Source organism: Pyxicephalus adspersus, chromosome 6 (assembly GCF_032062135.1).
Source record: "Pyxicephalus adspersus chromosome 6, UCB_Pads_2.0, whole genome shotgun sequence".
Lineage (NCBI taxonomy): Eukaryota > Metazoa > Chordata > Amphibia > Anura > Pyxicephalidae > Pyxicephalus > Pyxicephalus adspersus.
In genome coordinates this window covers 85,584,899-85,607,328 of record NC_092863.1, presented here as the reverse complement: position 1 = coordinate 85,607,328, position 22,430 = coordinate 85,584,899, and the positions used below count along the sequence as shown (strand labels likewise).

Here is a 22,430-nt window from a genome sequence, read left to right as displayed (position 1 = left end):
AGAGGGTTCAAAAATTTCCCATGTTACCCAAAATCAAAAAATAAAAATATAAATTTTTACCCTTATATACACATAAGATTTACAGTTACATAACTCATTGGAATGGTACATAATAAAAAATCATAACATATATAGTTCACATTTTAATATTTTTAAAAACTGAAATGCAAATTGTTCAAATGTTACATTTACTGACATTGTATATTACTTTTCAATAGTTATATTTATTTTACAACTGAATATTTATTACAGGGCATGTCCATGCTTTTATGACATTCACACAATTAGTTCATCCAGGATCCGTCTCTTTTAAGGAGGGGAAGTGTCCCCTTCTAAAAACATTTGCATGGCATATCATAAAATATGATTGAGGAAACAAGTTATCACAATTTCAACTTGGTGCCACCAAGTGGTAAATATGGCTAAATCCAATGCAATATTTCACTGAATAAAAAGATGTTTTGTTTGTACTGAACTTAACAATTTAAGGTAAAATGAGTTGATAAATGCACCACTTAAATTTTCATTTCCTTCTGGATATAGAATTTCATTTACTTACCGAGTTAAATTGCTGCTGTAGTTTCTCATTGGCGTAGTTGATGCAGAATTGTTCAAAGCTGTTTATTTCAAATGTTTCAAACCTGCAAAATGATCAGTAGTGATGAGAATGACATAACATGAGAAATGAACATCCTGCAATACACCAGGTTATTAGATCCTTAGGTGAAGCTCCAGCAGAAGTGTCTGAAGCCAGTCACAAAAACCTGCTGCACCTCTCACACCGCTGTCTGATTCTGTGTATTCTACTGCCGGCAGTTAGGGCCATGCCAGACTTGCAGTTGACCACAGCGTTCTACAGTTCAACGTTGCAATTCCATGGAAAAACATTTTTGTCCACACGTTTGCATATGGCTGCAGTTGTGGTGGATCAGAGTTTGGTCCTGGAAGAGACAAGCCACCTCTGGCCATTGCTTTTCCTTCTCTGGGGGAAGAACTACACCACATCCACACTTAAGTTCATCACAAACCTGTTGTCAAAGGTTGTAGTTGACAGGAGCACCTGGAAGAGACTAGGAGCCTTAGGCTATTTTCAGACTTTCAGTTGAAAACTACAGCTGTCATTTGCCCTTAGCTGCCCCTCTCCAACTACTTTGCTGTCACCTGCAAAGGTTGACAACTGTTTTTTCATGTGGTTGAGTGTAGCTGAGTTGTGGTTCTTCCTCCAGAGAGGCAAAGCATCCAAATGGCCAGAAGCTGCTTGCTGATTTCCAGAACCCCCTCCTTTTGTGTGTTACTTCCCCCACCTCCTAGATTGTAAGCTCTTCGGGGCAGGGTCCTCTCCTCCTGTGTCACTGTCTGTATACGTCTGTCACTTGCAACACCTATTTAATGTACAGCGCTGCGTAATATGTTGGAGCCATATAAATCCTGTTTATTAATAATAATAATAATAATAATAATAATAAATAACCCCACCTAAATCCACTACAATCACAGCTGCATGCACAAATGGTTCCCAACCACTCCCACTCAATGAATAGATATATGGATATAACTGTTTGGAGTTTAGCTTTAAATAAATAATTGGCTCACTTTCTGAATGCTCACCTATAGAATTACTGTTGCTGGACCCTTCAGATCTGTGAAAAACTGCAATGCAGCCAGTAAACTGTACTGAACAGCAACAGTTTACTTATAGAAAATGATTATTTGTGCGTGTCAGGATTGTCAATGAAAAACAGTTAGTATAAATAGATGCATAAAACTGTTGTACCATATCACAAATTGTTCTTCTTCTGCATGGTTTTAGATTTCAACCCTGGTAATAAATAATTACTGTATAATTATAAAATAATTGCACCCTTTGTGTATAATGAGATTTTGTGTTGCTTGCATCTTTAGTGTCGCCTGGAGAATAAAAACCGTATGCCGTTCTACACTGCCCCAAGTTCCAAGCTTTGTGGGGGCAGTGTTATGATCTGGGGGTGTCTCAGTTGGTTAGGTCTGGGGGTTCAAAAGTGTTATGTCTGTATTAGTTTATGAGTATACTGAATTTATTTTTTCTACACCCAAAGATGACAATTCTAGGATTCATTGGATTCATTCAGATTGTGAGAGTGGTTCAGGGAGCATGAGGCATTTTTTTCACAAACGGATTGGTCACCATAGAGTCCAGATCTTAACCCCATTGAGAATCTTTAGAACGTGCTTCTGGAAACCTTTTTGCAGTGGTCCAACCCTTCACATCAATACAAGATCTTGCCATAAAATGTTGAATTCTGGATAGAAATAGATGTTGGGACATTGCACAGGCCTGCTGAAATTATATCAAGGTGAATGTATGCTGTAATCAAAGCTAAAGGTGGACCAACAAAATAATAGTCTGTGACTTATTTTTTGACCAGGCAGTATGCATTGCTACTGCTATACTTTCCTAAAATAGTTTTGATCCACAGTCTAAGTTTCATGTTACATGTTATCTGAAAAGGACCTGAAAACAAGTAGAAAAGATTTGCTATATTACAGGGAACATCTGGAAAATCTACCTTTTGTCAAGAAGTCCTTCTACGAAATGAAGCAAGATTTGTTTATACTCATTGTTCTCCTTGCTGGAGAGGAAGCTGTACCCGAGGGCCTGCAATGCAAGCATCTCCCATTTTTACTTTATATATTCTGTGAATCTATGCTTTCCTAAAATGAAGAGGCACTACATCTTCCAATGATACCACTGATACCAATGGAGGCAAACTATTCATTTCAATGCCAGCAAAAGGGAACTACCACTTACTTACTTAACACAGACTACTGACACGGAGACAAATACCTACACATTCTTCCTACCACTGACATTAGAGCCAGACCTAAAGCCAGGCCATTTTTACTCCTGCCAAACAGCCTGACTCCCTTAACAGTGAACAATGAACTGGCCCCTTGTTTAAAAAGTTTGGGGACCTCTACACTAGGGGGGGCTAAAATCTTTTTGTTTTTTTTATTTAGTTTCCAATCATCCTGTAGACGGCAATCTATCCACTGGTAATCAAATTACACTGCCGTGCTCCTAGATGATCACTGAAGAAAATTCTTTTGACTTATAACAGACTACTCCATAGCTATTTCATGTTCCAGGGAAAGTCCTCATTTTCCTGGTTTTATAAAGAGCTGAAACAAGCTCTAAAAGCTGCATCCTGAGACAAATACACTAATTGTTCATTTAAAACTACAGAAGGAAATCGCACATTCATCTGTTTTGAGACCAGGTAGTCTCTCAGGACAATTAAGGAGGAACAGCACAGTAGTCTGAGCCTTCTCGGTAGAAGAGCCCACAGAGCGAGCGGAGAAAGCGAGGAAAGATTTATATTAACCAACTAATTACTGCTACAAATGCAGGGAAAGCATCAGCGATGGGAACAATTACCCGAGTGTTCACACAAATCTGACTGATCACTTAAAAAATCCAATTATGTATGGAACACTGTAACCCCTGCTGGCAGTATTACCATTCACCAAGGAGTCCAGTGACCAAATAATAGTACCAAGCTGCAGGATTAAAGCATTTATAAAGGTCACTGGACTCCGAGGAGAAAGAATACGATTGCTTCAGCTGTGTTTACAATATGGAAAGACAGGAATAAAAAGAGACAGAAGCACCATAAACAAATAAAGTATTTTTTAGATTTGGCTTGGTTTTATTGCTGTCTGTGTCCCTGTTAGGAAGATTCACGCTCTCTTTTCTGATTACCAATGTCCTTGAGAATGAAAGTGAAGGTGAATCCAATATTTTGAGTTGCCACTAGAACTAGAGAGGAAATCCCATTCCTGTGAGAATTGATTAAAAGAGATTTTCCCTCACACTGAAAATACGGAAATAACCTTCCCTTTTTCCATCCAAAACTTTAAAAAAGTTAAAAGCTTTAAAAGATACATGATCAGCTAGGTCATAATTTCAGAAAGGGACAGGCAATGTCCCTTCTTCAATTAATCTCTTGCTAACCTGATCGCCCCAGAAATCTGCAATCCCGGCTCCCCCTGCATCTGTTGGGAGTGAATGAACCAAGTGCAGGAGTTACATCATCCCAGCTAATCAGCAAGAGAAAAAGGAAGAAGATGGCAATGCTGCGAAATGGGGACAGGCGAGAATTGTGGGTTTAGTTCTTCTTTAAAGCCTAACCAATTTTTACTAGCAATCTGACTTCTGATCTAATGAAACAATTGGATCTGAATGTAAATTAGTAGCTGGTTTGAATTCAACTGGTATGCCAATCTAAATTCTGATCACTTTCTACATGAGAAAACTTTTGTAAAGGCAGAATATTATACATGTGTGTACAATACAATACATTGGGGCTTCTGACCTATTGATTACCAATCAGAAGATTGTTCAGATAGGATAGTTGAGCACAAAATAGGAAGCAGAAAATGTTTTGGATATACTCTATACCATCTTTGACACCAGATTAAAGCTAAACTCCAGCTAATAATACTAATTTGAAATACCTAAATGTGTGTGGACTATGTCATCTGTGAAAGGTTTTTACTTTCTGTCTAGGCAATTTCATCATCCTGCTCCAATGAAGGAGCAAAAGAAAAATTGCTAAATCATGAACTCTACGTACTCTGCTCCATGCTACCATCATGGTGCTGAATGGCTCTACGATGTATCCTGCAGATGTTGTAGAGGTGAGGATGTTGTGTTTCAATTAAAGAAGTAGACCACATGGAGCTCTATTGGGATTTTTTGTCTGTGTAGCAAACTTCAGTACTTAGGATTGGGTCTGGAATAGGAAATAGCTGAAAGTATTAAAAGCAAAGACCAGTAATCTACTGCATTCTGGGGCTGCCGCTGACTGTCCTTGCTGCCCCTAAGCTGCTACTGAACTTTTCAGGCCTCTGTAAAAACCCCAGGAAATATTTTCACATAACCTGGTGACATGGGCTCCATGAAAACCCCACACACTCTGCAGCCCAGAAAGAAGAAATCTTGGAATCTGGCTTGTCACCTAACCAAGGAATCAGGTAATATTTGAGTCATTTAGATTGTTTACCTAAAATACTTGGGTTATATACTACTGGGGGTTCTAAGGGGAAGGGTTGCACTTTTGGGCATGACCTTTAATTACTAACATTAACAATATAAAAGGCATAAAGCTAGCTCTGATATTAGTTTTGGCCCCCAAAATGATAGAAGTGATGGGGATGAACCATAGGGTATGACTTTTTCCCAGTAATTGTAATGAAAATTGAAACTTTCTTTTCCACCTAAGACAGCTGAGAAGTATGATGGCTATACTGGCAGTACTCAATGGATCTCCCAGTACTGTTTGAGAACTCTGAATCCAGCATGTAACAAGTACAGTTCTGATAGGTACGAGTACACAAATGAGATAAACTGGGGTAAAGTCTTACCCATATATATCAAGCACCCCAATAAAAGAGTGCTGTTTGCTGGTCGTATGTAAAGCTTTGTTCACATGTTGTACAATCCAGTTAAATAGCTGAGCATAGACGTGCTTGGCCAGGGCATTCTTGGCATTTATGGCTTGATGAATGGACATGCTCTTCACATATGTCTCTGATGTGGTGACCAGTTTCCGATGGCACAGCCAGTGTTCCATCTGATCGTGCTCAACGCCGAGTAAGTTGCAAAAGTGGTTAAGATGTTCATCTCCTTTCTACAAAGAAACAGACAGAATAACTATAAAGTTGAAAAAAATAAACAATAAAATTAAAACTTATTTATGTTAACTTTTTCATAAATACAACAATCTTAACAAGATAGTTTAATGGTTTGTTGTATATATATATATATTTATATATATAAAAAAATATAAATGTGCATGTAAAAGTTCACCTATGACAAGAAAAGAGAGTATAAGAAACTGCTTGTATTTAGACTCTCTGAAAAAGTCAAAGATCTGTGTTTTTTTGTGCAAAGGAAGAATAGATAATATTATGAAAAGGGTCTTACATCATAGCCTTTTGTTTATATAGGATAAGACTACATTTCCCATTTTCCCTAACATATGATTAGCATGTTTCGGTTGTCCATGGACATGCCCTGCAAAGAACAGAGTGTGTATGTGCATTGTATGTTCATTGAGCTATGGAAGATACTGGACACTCATGGGTGTAAAAGAAGACAAATGGAAATAACCTGACAATTTTTTTCTGCCCAAAGTTCAGATTGCACTGAAATGGACCATCAGACAGGGAGAAAATATCAGACTAGTATTAGCAAAAATGATTAAATCAAAGGCAGTGGATGGGGAATGTAATATATTAAACATAAACATCTAAATAAACAATTTTTTTCTGAAGATGAGTTTTAAAATTATGGTAATTTTTTCATAAAGATCCTTGTCCAAGCACTGCCTGTTGGGGTGACAATTGTGCTCCAATGTTGTCATCCTGTTACATGTGCCCATTGTTGAATACTTCATGCAGCTTTACTTACACACATTGCAAAAGCATAGGAGGCCACTGTTATCACAATCAGGATACTGGCTAAGAGTAATGATATGATAAACTGTCCTCCTAATAGAGGCTTCATAAAGTGAAATAAATCATCAGGAATCCAGCTATTAGAGTACATATACATCTGTCAATGGATGATGTTCATGTCTCTAATTTATGAGTCCTGTACAAAAAGGTGATAGATAAGCATCCGGGGCGAGGCTCCTTATATCAGAATCAGAGCAATTTCTAAGATTAATAATTCAATTAAATGTCACTTTCATAATGCTGGCAAAAGGGCTGAGAAATGTATTGCTGTAGTGTATTTCTCCTTATGAATGGCTCTTTGACAAACTGACATCAATAGGCTGTAATTTATAACGTAAAAAGTGAATTAATATATTGAAAGTTGTTTACTGTATGCTTCTGCTGTGAAAACCTTGTCACACTGTATTTTAGTTCTATTCTAAAATAAACCACCGCTAAAGAAACTATATCATTAAATGACTGATCAGGAAGACTTGATGGATAATCTGCTTACTGCTGGTCTTTCTTTAAGGTCCTTAAAAAGAAACTCCAGCCAAAAGGATATTTATAGGAAAAGTTTAGAACCTGAATTAGGCATTTGGAGTGACCCCGTGTCCCCTCACTTGCAGGAACAGCCAAGAAATGTCTCCAGTGATATCACAGATCCCTTCCCTGTCCCTTCCTCTACAGCTTTATCTGACTTCAATGATAGACAGACTGTTTGTGTGCTCTATCTTCAGGTAGTGTATTAGTTCTATGGGAATTTTTTTGTCATACATTTAAACTCTATAAAAATTCTAATATCAATATATTTTAGATATAAGCACTGTACACATATAAACCAAAAAATATAGATGGTTCAAAAACATTTATTTTTAAATTAGATTTCATACCTCCAAGCTGCTTGACTCTCCATCACGCTCAGAAATAATTTGCACATTCCCCAAATGTAGAATTGAAGCAATTATTTTAAATATGCTCATCTGGTGAGACTCTTTTACACCTAAACAAAACAGAAAAAAACAAATGATAGTATCAGTAATGTGACATCAGTCTGCAATAAGACAGAGACAGAATGTTGGTGTTGTATTATACAATGATGATCCATAGGGATGTACAAATCTTACAATAATAAGATTGACCCTGTTGTTTTGTGGATGGACAAGACAAGAACTGGAAGGGTGATATAAAAGAGAACCAGTCAACTTGCCAATTCAGGGTAAAAGTAATAATACCTTTTTAAAACTCTCAGAGCTCCCCCACTATTCCTTCCACCAAGTAAGCTGGAGCAGGTGCTCAGAGCGGTGATTTTAACCCCCTTGTCATTTCACATATTACTCGGGCCAAGCAAAAATCTGAATTTTACTTGGTATCACCCTCCTGCAATTTCTTACAGCAGAGCTCAGTACGGGGAAGATGAAAAAAACAACAATGAGCCAATAATTTGCAGCTCATGTTGGAGGATTTTGATAATCTGGAATTGTAATGAACTTGTGAGTTCCCACATGTGTAGAGCTTTAAAATAAACTAAACTTTAGAATTTTATCTGAGTTGGTTATCACATCTTTTATTTATCTTTGCATTTAGTGCTTTCCTCTAGGTTAATTTTTTAAAGAAAGTGTTCTCAAAATCTGTTGAAGTCTGAAACAGTTTCTTGATGTGGTATGTGTATTATAGTTCTGACGTCTGCAAACACATTAAGTGCCCAGACAGAAGGCTCCATAGAGAAGCTGCGTTGAATGTTGAACATTTCATGAGGTGTGATATGACAGCACAATATTCTGTTTCCCATACACACCATCAACTTAGGAACTTCAGCCATTTTACAATAAAAAGCTTTTTTACACAATAGTTCTGCCCTGCAGTCATGAAAAGCCGACTTGTGTATTTCAACAACAATCTGTTCTATCATTAGTAAGTTATGTATAATTGAAAGCATTGAAGTCATTTGCTGCACTTATGTTTTAGGAAAGTTCAGGAATGCAACTCAAACACAGCACAACAATTACTGATAGCACTGTTTACATTTTTTATTTGTCTGATATATATATGCACTGACCTACCAAGGCAGAAATCAGCAAATGAATCTGATTCACACATTCAAGTTTATGGAAGGAATTTTCATTGGACTTTCGTCTAGTAAAGCAGGTTTATGACTTTGTTTCACAGTTATGAAAATGACAGGGTACTTTGGTTTTAGGGTTAGAAAAAACTGGTTACCTGGCCACAATAATGACCCACAGACCTCAAGAGTTACTGATCCCAAATGTGTATGGAGATCAAGGGAGTTCATTGATGCAAATGCAAGCCAGAATGTCATAAAAAAAGCCACACAACTGATATTATCAGGAGGAGCTTTCATCAGTTGCAGCCTCCACATTTGTTTTTCAGACTTACCCAGAAGTGTAAAAGCTTGTCTTGTTTTTTCAAAGTCATCAGCATCATCCACTCCTTCAATGGATGTTTCACCTCCCTGAGAGGTGTAGAAAAAATCCTCAGCTTGGGCTAGGAAAAATAAAAAAAAAGGTAAGAATATCAAAAATATATATATATATATATATGTATGTATAAATGTATAAAACCATACTGTCAACTGAAGTCCCATGATTTGAGTGAATTATAAGTATTGCCTGGCAGCTATACAACTTCTCTTGTCTTAGTTTCTTTTTATTATATTGGAGTTTTGCAATTGCTCCCCACCTCATCTCTGCACCTAGTCATGCAGATACATTGGTTTCTACTGTCATGCTGTACTTGGACAATCAACTTCTGCTTTTGCAAATTCCATGATGATTGGAATAAGTTGTCTGGTAAAAAAGTGGCTTGGTTATGCTTTAAAATGTATTTAACTTTACAAGACCAAGTACAGTAGTATGCAACTAACTACTACTAGGTATGCAGATCCTGATGTGTTTGTTTCAGGCTAGTACTAAGCCCAAAGAAAACCAGGCAATTACCAATTTTACCAATCAATATTTGACAGCTGGTGACCCCTATTTATTTTACAGCTCCCAACTCATTCCATCGGGGGCTGCCTCAGTTAGACGCTACATGTGGCGTCTTCCCATGTGCAGCATTTCCTGGCATGAGGAGTGGTAATCACACAGCCAACGTGAGCTAGCCCTTAGTATTCTTTTAAATATAAGGTATGGAATGTGACTTGATGAGAGGTGTTGGCGTGAATCAGTACCCACTCGGTGCCCAAGATTCTCCAGATCAGTCTGTGGTTATATTTGATTTGATTTTATTGAATTAAACCCTCATCCAGAACTTTATATTTCTTCTTATGGTCACCAGGGACAGCATTTATTTGTATCGTATGAAAATAGGGGCCTACACAGGTTTTCATAATTTGTTAATAACGTGATCTCAATGTCAGTAAACTAATCATATTATTCTCATATTACTTGTATTTGTGCAGAGAGTAGGTGGAAAAATCTGAAACGTGAAGTTTTATTAAATTCACACAGTAACAAGGAGGATATATCTATAAAACTAAAGATGGGGCACATTGCTGATTGGCTTGATTTCTAACATGTGTGCATCTGGGCAAAGTAAAAAAAAATCATATTCATTACAACTTTGCAATACATGTGCAATCCAGCATGTTTCTGTATAAAAATGTTGCAGGCTCAAAAATATACCTACTGGTCTGCCAGAAATCCATTCAGCTTTCTAACTTACTGAAATGAGCTGACAAAGCTGCCTTTGCTGCAGAAAAATTCCAAGCAGTGTTGTCAGCCCTGCCAAGTTCTTCCTTGCTTATCTACTCGACTCATCCTCTTTATGGTACAGAAATAGGATGAAGGAGAGGTGTTGTATAGTCCAGCATGGAAGAAATGTGAAGGGCTAATAGCACTGCTAGGGATTTCCGTGCAGCAGAGGCAGGGTTGTCAACTTATTATTGAAGAAAAGAACCTAATGGACTTATAGAGGGTCATCAGGTATACGTCTGAACTTGCAGCATATATAGATTGATAAAAAATAGGGAAATGTGCAGGTATTACAACAATACACAGATTCCAACCTCTAAACAAACTTTTTTCAGTTTTGGATTGAGAGAGAAAAGGGCTGGAGACTCTCTCCCTTCAGCTCCCTTCCTATCCACATAGAAAGTAATTAAATGGTTGGGCTTGGTTCTCAATCCTAAATTCTGATCACCAGCTTCATAAGACTCCCTCTCTCTCAAATTTTATTTTCAAAAAAATTATTGATGGGATAATCATGCGTAATCTGATTTAATTACATCTAAACACACATCTGTCAGTACCATTATTCAAAATGACAATCTAATGGATTTTAGCGATGTTGCTGTTTCTTTTAACAGCTGGTTTATCTCTGTGGAAGAGACGGGGTGTGAATAATGACTCACTTAGTGACAAGTCGGCAAACTCAGGTAACCCAGAGGAGGCGCACAGTTGGTAAAAGATGTGATAGTTCCTCTCGTCTTCTGCCTGGAAAATGAAAAAACGGAAAGCGGTAAGGATAACAAGGCTAATGTTTTATGCAAAAAAAGTTTAAGGAGGTAAATGAGACATGTCTTTTTCCTGGGGGGATTTAAAGGTGGTATTCTGCTTATCTTTGGAGGTAAACTCAATGAATATTTGTCCTTGCTATTATTACACAGTATTTATATAGTGTCATCATATTACGCAGCGCTGTACAAAGTCCATAGTTGTGTCACTAACTGTCTCTCAAAGGAGCTCACAATCTAATGTCCCTACCGTGGTTATATGTCATTTATACAGTCTAAGGCCAATTTTAGAGGGAAGCCAATTACCTCAATGCATGTTTTTGGGATGTGGGAGGTAACCCAAGCAGACACGGGGAGAACCTGCAAACTCCATGCAGATAGTGTTCTGGCCAAGATTTGAACCTGGGACCTAGCACTGCAAAGGCAAGAGTGCTAACCCCTGAGCCACCATGCCGCCTTGTTCAACATTACTATCTCTACTGAGATTTTTGTACTTGGGAAGGGAGTTTCAGTGGCTGCATGGTAGATGTCTATTAACAAGGAGTTTAAATGTAGGAGAAAGTAGAAAATCTCTTTGCTTGCCCCTCAAAGGTGACTGCAAAACACAATGAGGCTCTTTATAAACCCTGTTTTTCAATAATAATATTAGTCTTCAACAGCAACACAGACAGAAATTAAAATAATTTTATTGGTAAATGTCAGTCCCTGGCGTGGTCCAAGCAGGTCCCACACAGAACACGCCCACTATAATGACGTAGGGGATTCCCTGTGCACACATGAGGACTCCCGTCCTTCCGATTATGCCCGCCGAGTAGCGGGCTGATAATTGCAAGGCGCTTGATCAACTCTAATGAAATATAAAATAGCTTTCTTGTACATTTGTATTTTATACTGAGGTCAACAGTGCTGGCGGGCCGCATATTATTGATTTTATGACAAAGGCCATGCGCCTGTAGAAATCTGAACATGGGCCGCAATTGGCCCCTGGGTTGGATTTTGGGCATGCCTGGTCTAGGGTCAATTTGGGAGGAAGCCAATTAACCTATTCCATTTTTTGGAATGTGGGAGGAAACTGGAGTACCCTGATGAAACCCACAAAAACAGGGTAAGAACCTGCAAACTCCAAGCAGATAGTGCCTCGGCTGAGTTAGGAACCTGGGACCTAGCACAGCAAAGGCCAGAGTGCCAACCTCTGAGCCACAGTACTGCCCCTTCATTCATATCTAAAAGATCAATCTGCTTGATAAGCAAAAAGCTCCAAATGTTACGTGCAAAACTGGCTTTAGACACACTTTAAAAAACGTCCCCTATTGATGAATCTGAGAATTAGACCTTAATCATTTTATCATTTTTTATTGAAAGAAAGTTTTCTTTAATATGGGGAATGTGTGCATGTCTATAAGATGACTTTTAAAGCTGAGTTTATTAAGTTGACATGCTGATAGTGTATGGGCACGCCCAGTATGAGTACCCTCAGGGATGCCCACCAAGACACAGAAGGCTGCTAAAAATGCTGTACATGAACATAATTTATTCATCATGCATTGGGTTCTACAAAAGTCACAACTTCGGCCAAAAAAAAAAAAATCTCCCCAACAACAACACAGACAACGACAAACACTAAAATAGAGTTTTAGGCTTCTGCCCTCTTTAACCTGCTCCTGATTTTTATTCGAAGCTATATTTCAAAACCCTGGCTCACAAAACTAGTTTTTTATATAAAGACAGCATAAAGCTAGGAGTGAACAAGCTCATCTGTCTTGCGGCAGGGGCTGGAAGTGATGGAAGACCTGTCCTCCGCTAGGGAACCTGCTTTAATCTTCAGATGTCAGACTGAGCCTGAATCCCTTCTGCTTGTCTCATCACTTCAGCAATACAAAACAAATACAGTTCAATTGTGTGCCTAGCCAAGGCCATTTTTTTGGTATTGGAGAACGTGGGAGGATTACAACCCCTGTTGGGTTTTCAATTCTCACAAATTGTCCCAATGACAGCTGTTTCAGCGAGCAGAAAGTTAGATACAATCTGCAATAGATACATGGCAATTAGGAGTTTACAGGGACTGACATTTACCAATAAAATCATTTTAATTTCTGTCTGTGTTGCTGTTGAAGACTAATATTATTATTGAAAAACAGGGTTTATAAAGAGCCATAATATTACGCAGCGCTGTACATTAAATATGGGTTGCAAATGACAGACAGATACAGTGACACCGGAGGAGGGGAAGACCCTGCCCAGAGGAGCTTACAATCTAGGGGGTGGGGGAGATATTACACAATAGGGAGGCAAGCAAACATACAAAGATTTTCCTTTACTTTTGCTATTGTCTCCACTCCAAAAAAAGAAAGAAATACCGAAAACACACTGCTAAAATTAGAAGTGCCACATGTGCAAATTGCATAAATCTATGGTAAATTATACACTACGGCATATTAATGAAAGCCATTTTTCATAGTATTTCACTTCCTTTCATTGCTCAGTGCTCATCCATTTTCCTTTTGCATGCTGCCAAAATAAATTTCCCCTTTCTGGCCAGGCACAATTCCTTCTTATCAAAATTTTGAAGATAAAGCAGAAATGCTATAAATGGATATACTAGGTAAATATTAAATACTAACAAAAGTCCTAAGCAACCGGCAGTGGCAACAAACAAATTATGAAAAAGGAATAGCACAGTGTACAGAATACAGCAATATGGAGCAATTATGTAAAGAACAGTGGACAAAACAGGTCTCTGCAGAATACAGTATATACCATACAGCATTCATACTAAGTGGTACTTTGTCAATTCATAATATGCAGCACGTATAGGAAGGAGCAGTAAAGCACAGAATGAGTATAGAAGTGTGGAATATATATTGTGCAGCACAGTACAGGCTGGGGCAGGATGGAATATATACCAGCATTGTGTACAGATTGACACCAGTATAAAGATATATTTACAGTATATACAGTGTAAAGAGCAGAACGTACTGAGATAATTATTATGTACTGTACGTAATATAAACGTACATATGTATATACAGTATATAGCAGACAGCACAGTGTACAGAGCGGAATGTTGAGGATTATTTATTATACAGAATACATTGGTTATTTAACGTACAATAAAGTGGACAGCGTGAAACTATTTGGAGAGTACATTTGTCAGCAATGGGTGCAGAAGAGACCATTTTATAACATATATTGGGATACATAAAATGCATAGCATTACAATACAGATATCTGTAGTAAGTTGTGGTAATAAAAATACCTTCACATTTAAGGTATAGTGGCCCGTCAAGTTTTTGTAAGGATATGAATGTATTTCTGTATCAGTGACTTAATAAAGTGTGCCGATTCCATTAAAACCAGTTTAAAAGTTAACTGTTGGTCTTCCAACCCCCCATCTATTCCAGTAATCAATATGCTGTCTTACACATACAGACCTGAAATACAACACGTGACTTCTCCAGCAGGTATGTCCGCATATTGGCACCAATGATGTGATATCTTTTGTCGAATCCAATCTGGATGTATTTTCCAAATCGACTGCTGTTATCATTTCGAGTTGTTTTGGCATTACCGATGGCCTAGGTGAGCAAATATTGGTAGTTAAAAGATCAAATCCAAGCAGATATACAAATTACAATAATCTCAATGATCTATTAATTGAAAAAATATTCATACTTATAATTATATATAATTTTATATAAAAAATGAGTGAGTACCTAAACCTATAATGATGTCTGCTATAAAACTGTGAACAGCTGCACTCACATTGGAAGACGGCAGGGCAGAATTGTAGGCCAATCAGAACACAAGAAAATGGGTGATCTTTTTATTGTTCTTCTGCTCCTTCACTGTGGGGAAATATTGCTTAAAGGCTATGTCTAGAAATTAACCAAATTTATTCCCAAACCTCCCAGTCCAGTTCCCATCTAGATCTCGCCCCAACATTACATTTTTATTTTACCTTGTTCCTTTAGCTAAAAAACATTTTAATACTTTCTGTAAGTTCACTTTTTCTAATTCTTACAGAAACAGACACTTCCCCAGAACTACATATCACATATCCCAAGAGTTCAGACACACACAATCTGTAATGAAGGCTGCAATGAGCTGCAGTGCCTGGTTGTGCAGTACAACTGAACGGAATGCCCAGTTTACATTTATGTATTAATATTTTTATTTGCCTGACTATGAATCTGAACTCCTAGATCAATCCTCTCTTTTCCTTCAAACCTTTCACTTTCCATGTAAAGCATGAGCACTGTTTTACACAGAAGAATGAACTGTGACATTAGCACTTCCATGTGCTGTCATCTGGTGGAAGGAAGGGGGGAGAGCCTTCTGTATGGGGGGCAGTAAGAAGAGCATCAGTGCTGCTCAAGAAGAGATAGTGATGAGCAGTCATCATTCTTACAACCTGCAGCACTGTAGTCCCCCTAGCATTTTAAATCTGTCCGTATTTACACACAAAAAGCGTTAACTCAAAACATGTCCAACATTTTATAAGTTTAATAATAAACTTTAAATAAAAAAAACAAAAATCTGGTAAAAAAATTAAAAAATAGTTAATAGTTAATAAAAACTGTACATGTATAATATATATAAATAATATAATTATATATATATATTATTCAAAGATTTCTTCGTCTTGGACTCAATACAGCTAGCTTGTATTGAATCTAATACTTGAATTTCCCTGCACTTCTCCTGCCCCCACTGATGCATGTACTGACGTCACCAGGAAACCCCGGAGATGGTCTCTGCATTCGGCGGCTGAAGACAGAAAAAAGAAGACGTGTCTGGAGGAGCTGCAGAGACCAGCAGGATGCCGGGGGACGACAACGGAACAAGGTAAGAGGGTTTTTCTTATGTTTTGTGTACTTTTAAATTTGGTGTGTGGCCGCCGTAACTCCAGCGTACCCCCGCCTCCTTTCCGGCTTTTGCGGCCAGCGTATTTCCGCTGCAACCTGATGACATTGTCATCAGGGGACGGAAACTGCTGGACGCAGCTGCCAGACAGGGTGCTTTTCTGGAGGGACCTATGCACCTGACTGGAGTATAACCCCAAGGTGACTTTTTCAGCACATTCTGGGTACTGAAAAAGTCGGCTTATACTCGGGTATATACAGTACTGTGCAAACATGTTGGAGGAGACAGAAAGCAAGATTTAGAGTTTGAAAATGTTAGGATAAGAAATCTTTTTTGCATCAGCAGTTTGTTCTCTCCGGAGTTCAGTTTTAAGTATAGGTATACTTTAGGTCTCTTAGTTGCTGCCTAAGTTACCAATCGCTAACTTCCCCTATTCTAATATAAAAGAGGGGAAGTAAGTAAAAGATAATACATTCAGGGCCACTCATCAGGTATGCCGCACTCCCAGAGTGACCTTTTTCTTTTAAATGTTTTACATGCATATCATGTTTGTTCAAATGGAAATGAAAAAGTTGGCCTTTATGGTGAATGTATTTTAGCTTCAGTTTTAAAATCACAGTAGACGCAGTTTTATTTTTTTTTTAACAAACCCAAACAAAACATCACTCCTCATTTGTTCTCATATAGATTTTGAAATTCTTGAATTTTAATTAATCTGTAGGGTTATATACCTCTCATTATTTAGGTTCATTTAAAGTGATGGTGACTTACAATATATATACTCGAGAATAAACTGACATGAAAATGCCATTAGAAAAACAGTCTAAGTTTATCCTCAGGGCATACAAGTAGATGGCACTGTGTCCTCGTGTACGGAGTAAAACAAACTGTTGCGGTTTGAGAGGTTAGAGTTTGTTACACATGTTATATAAAGTCACAGTGTCATCTACTGGTGGCCAACAATAATGCACAAAAGATTATTTGAAACCTAGTGACCCATCATAACCAACTCAAAAGTTCAAAATACTTTAATTTGTAAATAGTTAGAGGGAAAAGGGTATGTGTATGTGTGTGTCTGTGTTTGTGTTTGTGGGGAGGGGGGGGGGGGTATGGGAAATTTAGAGACCAGTATTAGGTTGAACATTGCAATAATACTTTGAAATCTTTGCAATTTACAAGAGAATATCATCCCCCACCCCCTGTGATTCATATACTAGGGGTAATTCTCACTCTTGGCAACATGAATCTGTATACTCAAACATTTTGTTTTTATTTTCTCCTGCGATTAAAGAGAACACAAGAGTCAATTCTTCCTGGGTAAAATGTCTGGTGAAACAATAATTGTATGTGTTCAGCTGATATCTGGTGTGTGACATAATGACAGGTCAGAGCACTGAGCTATAATTGTCTATAGAACCCCGGCATCATTTGTGTGCATTGATGCTAATCAGTCATTACAGGTCGATCAGAGGCCGTCTGTAAGAAGTTAATTCTTAAACTAGAATGTTCAATTACATGTGTACAATTGGTCAATTTATGGCAAAGACCATTTTAGTTCTTGCTACAGCTGAACTCTGGAATTATAATATATATTATATATTATATTATATATTATAATATAAAATAATAGATTTCAGGTGTTTCTCTGCAGTTTGCAGTTATATCAAATTTTGCACACTATGTGGCTTGGCATTTACATTGCACAAATAAATCCTCATTCCTGTAAAGAAAACAATATTGAAAAAAGGAAAGGCAATTTAAGGTTATGGAAAATGGGGCTTCAACTACTTTTTCTTTCAATGAAGGAGCAGTTCCAAGTTAAGCATAGCACTCAATAGCCTGAACAACATAGTGTCCAGCACAACAATAGATTAATATCACAAACTTTACAATACAACCTACATAGCAACAATGGAAGTGGCTACAAATAGAAGCAGAAATCCATAAACCTGCATGTGGGGATGGCAATTATTTGCATTAGGGCAGCTTTGGCTAAAGCTACAGACAGATAATAAAGTACAAGCTGCACAGTTTATATTTTGCTGAATTTAAAAGATAGCTTTAAGTTTACTGTAAAAACCATCATTGCTATCAAGGCAGTGGAACAATTTCAAGACCTTCAATACTTTGCATTCTTTGCTTTTGGCCCTCTGTCCATTGATGTGAATACATTGAAATCAATGAGTGCTAATCTTTACGATGCATGTGCTGTGTAGTGCAGAGCTTGGCTCTATGTGCGGCGGTGCCGCTTTGGCTTTCTAATGGCGGAAGAGGATTGCTGTCCTCTAGGAAGTCCACTGGTGAGCCGGCAGTGAAGATGGTGCCTTCCTCTGATGGGGCAATGATGGTTCCTGGACCTGTCATCACTGCAAGGCGGATGCACATGGGTAAATATATGCTATGATTGGGGTGTATTCTATGCATACTTGCTGATTATGGCAGCAGCTCAGCACCCACCAATGAGTTTGGTTCCCCTTTAATCGCTAAAATGTAACATATTAGCATAATTTGTCCACTCTTACCTCTTTTTTGTCCTCCTAAATGTGCTTTTTATGTGCTGCAAATTAATTGGGGTGCAAAGAGACAGAGGCTACAGTTATAACTGACCTAATTATTTTTCCTTTTAAACCAACACAAACATAAAATATTTGTACTGAAGTTCCTCTAAATACTGACTGTGTCTTACCTCCATGATAGGGCTGGATGCCAGTACTTTCTCTTCCACGTTTGTTTCACTGGCAGACCCGCCAACTGTAGCAAAGTATCTCATCGCATATTTTGCAGACACTGTTTTGCCAGCTCCAGATTCACCACTTACTATGATGGACTGGTTCTTCTCATCTCTGGAAGACAGAATATGGAATATTTAGAGATATTTGTTAGGGTTGAAGGATTCAGTACAAGTTGTACATAAAGCTGGCAGGCACATGGCTGTGATTGTGAAGGTCCAAGGGGTACAAGAGGCCTAAATGGTCCTTAAATACCACTGCAGAATTAGGATGGCAGAGTCAGTGTTTATTAATGCATGTGTCTGAAACAATTACAATATTAGATAGAGGATAATTTATTTATTTTACATTTTTGTCCAATTATTATTATTACACAGTATTTAAATAGTGCCATCATATTACGCAGCGCTGTACAAAGTCCACAGTAATGTCACTAACTGTCCCTCAAAGGAGCTCACAATCTAATATCCCTACTATAGTCATATGTCATGAATGTAGTCCAAGGTCAATTTTAGGGGGAAGCCAATTAACCTAACTGCATGTTTTTGGGATGTGGGAGGAAACCAGAGTACCCGGAGGAAACCCGGCAAACTCCATGCAGATAGTGTCCTGGCTGGGATTCAAACCTGGGACCTAGCACTGCAAAGGCCGGAGTGCTAACCCCTGAGCCATCGTGTTGCCCCTTACAATTATGTGTAATAATAATAAAATAGCCTGGGCAAGATATTTATTTAAAGGGCATGCCAAGAAAAACCTAAACAAATATTGTAAGTTGCTGAATTTTTGTCACTGACACTGCTGCAGTTAAACAACACCAACAACTGATTGAACTCTAGTATTGGAAAAGGAGAATGTACCTTTTCGAAACCCTTTAGGTCCCATTTTTGCATTTAAGGTAGGTATATTTTTTATTTAAGTGATACACCAGCAGGATCTTTTAATAATAACTCTTTTCATACATTTATGAGGACGGGATGTATCCAGCACAAGGCTATGCTGCATGTAAGCCCATTGTCAGCTCTGTATTTTTACCAATAGTTCCTTCCAATTGTAGACCGGTCACCTTACTGCCCTGCAGTAGTAAAAAGCGGTTGGATCATTACGAATGTCCTTTCTATATTTCTTTCTATAAATCCTTGTTATAGTCAGCGTGGGAATGGTGCTGCAGTATCATGAGACCTCCACACACCGCTGACAAGGACTTTGTAAGCTGCTGATTCTCAATATAACTATAACTCTGAAAAATATCTAATAATGCTGAAATCCAAGATCTCATTCCATGTGGCTACACATGACATATCAGCAAACTTACTAGGAAAACATTAACAAGACACATTAAACAATAACAGGCGTTGTCATTATTTTCTCCCTAACGGGAAATTTGTTACAGACATTTAAATCTTTTGCAAGGTTACATCTTATTCAGTATAGATTGTAATCGTACACCTAAAGCAGTCATAATAGGAGAAGCTTTATTTGCCTACCGTGTTTCCCCGATGATAAGGCATCCCCATCAAATAAGCCACCCCCCGATTTTTGCTCAAACAATTAAAATAAAGCACCCCCTGCAAATAAGACATCCTCCGATACCTGATACTGTGTGCCTCTGTGTGACTCCTTGATGCTGGCTGCAGTGCAGAGTGAAACTGAAAGTAACTTCAAAGGACAAGCAAGCTGCTGATCCCTAACAGAGTCTGTTACCCGGCCGTAGAAGCCAAAAAAAAGTGAGTCAGTGATCAGAAGGGGACAATCAATGGCACATACGGTAGTAATCAGAAAGGGGACAATCAATGACACATGAGTGATCAGAAAGGGGACAATCAATGGCACAGAGTGATCAGAAAGGGGACAATCAATGGCACATACGGTAGTGATCAGAAAGGGGACAATCAATGGCACATGAGTGATCAGAAAGGGGACAATCAATGGCACATGAGTGATCAGAAAGGGGACAATCAATGGCACATGAGTGATTTTCAACAATAAATGTGTACTGTAGTCTTCTTCATGGAAAAATAAGACATCCCCCTGAAAATAAGACCTAGGGCATATTTTGGCATTTCAAAAAATATAAGACAGTGCCTTATCATAGGGGAAACAGGGTATTATATGTATTCCATCACTACATTAATTAATATTTCTCACCCCCTTCTTCCCCAGTCTCAGGTATGATTGGACTAAAGCCCCCTCTAATATTCCCATATCATTTTTTTTATTTGCTGATCAAGTTAAAAGTTTGTCAAGGCTTTGTACCTATTCCTCCTCCCCACATATTGGCATTTCAAGCACCAAGCTCTACAACAGGGGTGTCAAACTCAAATACACAGTAGGCCAAAATTAAAAACTTAGACAAAGTCACAGGCCAAACTTGAAACTGATATAGCACTGCTACTACAATTCCCCACGTCAAGAAAACAGTCTAATGCGGGGCCACGCATAGGCAGAGAGGCCGCTGGTGTATAGACGCGAGTGATACCGCTACTACAACTCCCGGAATTACTTGCGTCTATAAAACAGTCCAATGTGGAGCCACACATATGCAGAGGGGACGCTGGTCTATAGACAGGAGTGATGCCAGGAATTGTAGTAGCGGCGCTATTTAAATGCAGCAGCAGGCCAGCTGCAATTCATATTTAGGATTCCTTTCGGGGGGAAAAAAAAGACGTTGCAGGCCAGATTTGGCCCACGGCCCAGAGTTTGACACCACTGCACCACAACATGGGACAGAGCAGAGTGAGTATGATATGCTCCCCTTTACTCAGTATTTTTGGGAAAATTTGCAGCAAATTTGGTAAACAAGTGAACTCAAGGAAGATAAGTACTGATTCTAAAGATTCCATACAATGATTGCATTGAGTCTGTGCAACCTGTAGACTTGCTGTTTAGATTATAAAAAGATGGGGAAGAATTATTAAATATTTTGTAAAATAAATGAAATAGCAAGCAAGTCAAGAACTGTTAGTTTTGTCAAAAATAAGTTTTCCAACAAAATATTCCTTGGGGTGTACAAGAAGGTTTATCTGAAGTTCAGCCACTTATCTTTCCTTTGGTCCCCAATTACCAACATGACAGATAAGAGTCCTATGTAAGCCCTGACTAGAATTTCCTTTAGAGTTTCTCGGGGGAGCACAGGGGCATCAAGTATCAGAAGGTGCAGGATTTGGCTTCAGAATATATTTGTTGCTTTGTCCAGCAACACCAAAAGCAGGTTCACTTAAAAAAAAAATTTACATTTTTCCTGAACGGAACCTTTTAAAATCATAAAGGACATCACAATATTAGATTATTAATGAACAGTTTGGGCGGGAACACATGCCAGAACATTCACGTTTAAATTTAACATACTAATAAAGAGAACCCATTAATTCTCTAATCTCATAAATCACCTTAAAACTCCGGACACAATCTGATTAAATGCTGTAATTACAACACGTATCACTGACACATCACTGATGAAACGTAGAGTATCTATATTGCCTTATCATACACTCCTCCATATGTTGCAGAGTCAGTGGTAAAACCTTTAGCCTTCCTTTTGGGAATCCAATATAACTGTTCCACTCACCAGAATGACTCAGAGAAAAACAAGAAGCACAAGGGATCAGAGTCAGTGTTACGAGACCATGGACATGTTGCAAACAATTACATCACCACACAAGTGTCGGCTTGTAGGTAACCAATAGTTTGCAGTACAGGGAGTCTTATAGCACCTTGTGACTGTTCATAGGATGCTTTAATGGAAACTTGCCTTTCATAAGTATCTAGGCTTGCAATATAGGCTCTCTTATTAAACATGTCATGCTAACCAAATCCTTTACTACCTTGAGTAACAAACCTGGAAAAAAAATGTAGGTCAGAAGTTTTGGCTTTGGTTCTAGACAGAATTC

At 38.2% G+C, this 22,430-nt stretch overlaps 1 protein-coding gene across 3 annotated transcripts in view; it reads right to left on the bottom strand.

Annotated features, from left to right (window-relative positions):
* Positions 1-22,430, bottom strand: part of MYO5B (myosin VB) — a 138,132-nt gene that overhangs the window by 42,591 nt on the left and 73,111 nt on the right. For all 3 annotated transcript variants that reach the window (XM_072416454.1, XM_072416455.1, XM_072416456.1), the window contains exons 5-11: positions 18,501-18,657; positions 14,383-14,526; positions 10,850-10,931; positions 8,875-8,982; positions 7,371-7,480; positions 5,404-5,669; positions 560-641 (exon numbers count right to left, since the gene is read on the bottom strand). In XM_072416454.1, the coding sequence (XP_072272555.1) occupies positions 560-641; positions 5,404-5,669; positions 7,371-7,480; positions 8,875-8,982; positions 10,850-10,931; positions 14,383-14,526; positions 18,501-18,657 (949 nt within the window). The remainder of the gene's footprint in view (positions 1-559; positions 642-5,403; positions 5,670-7,370; positions 7,481-8,874; positions 8,983-10,849; positions 10,932-14,382; positions 14,527-18,500; positions 18,658-22,430) is intronic.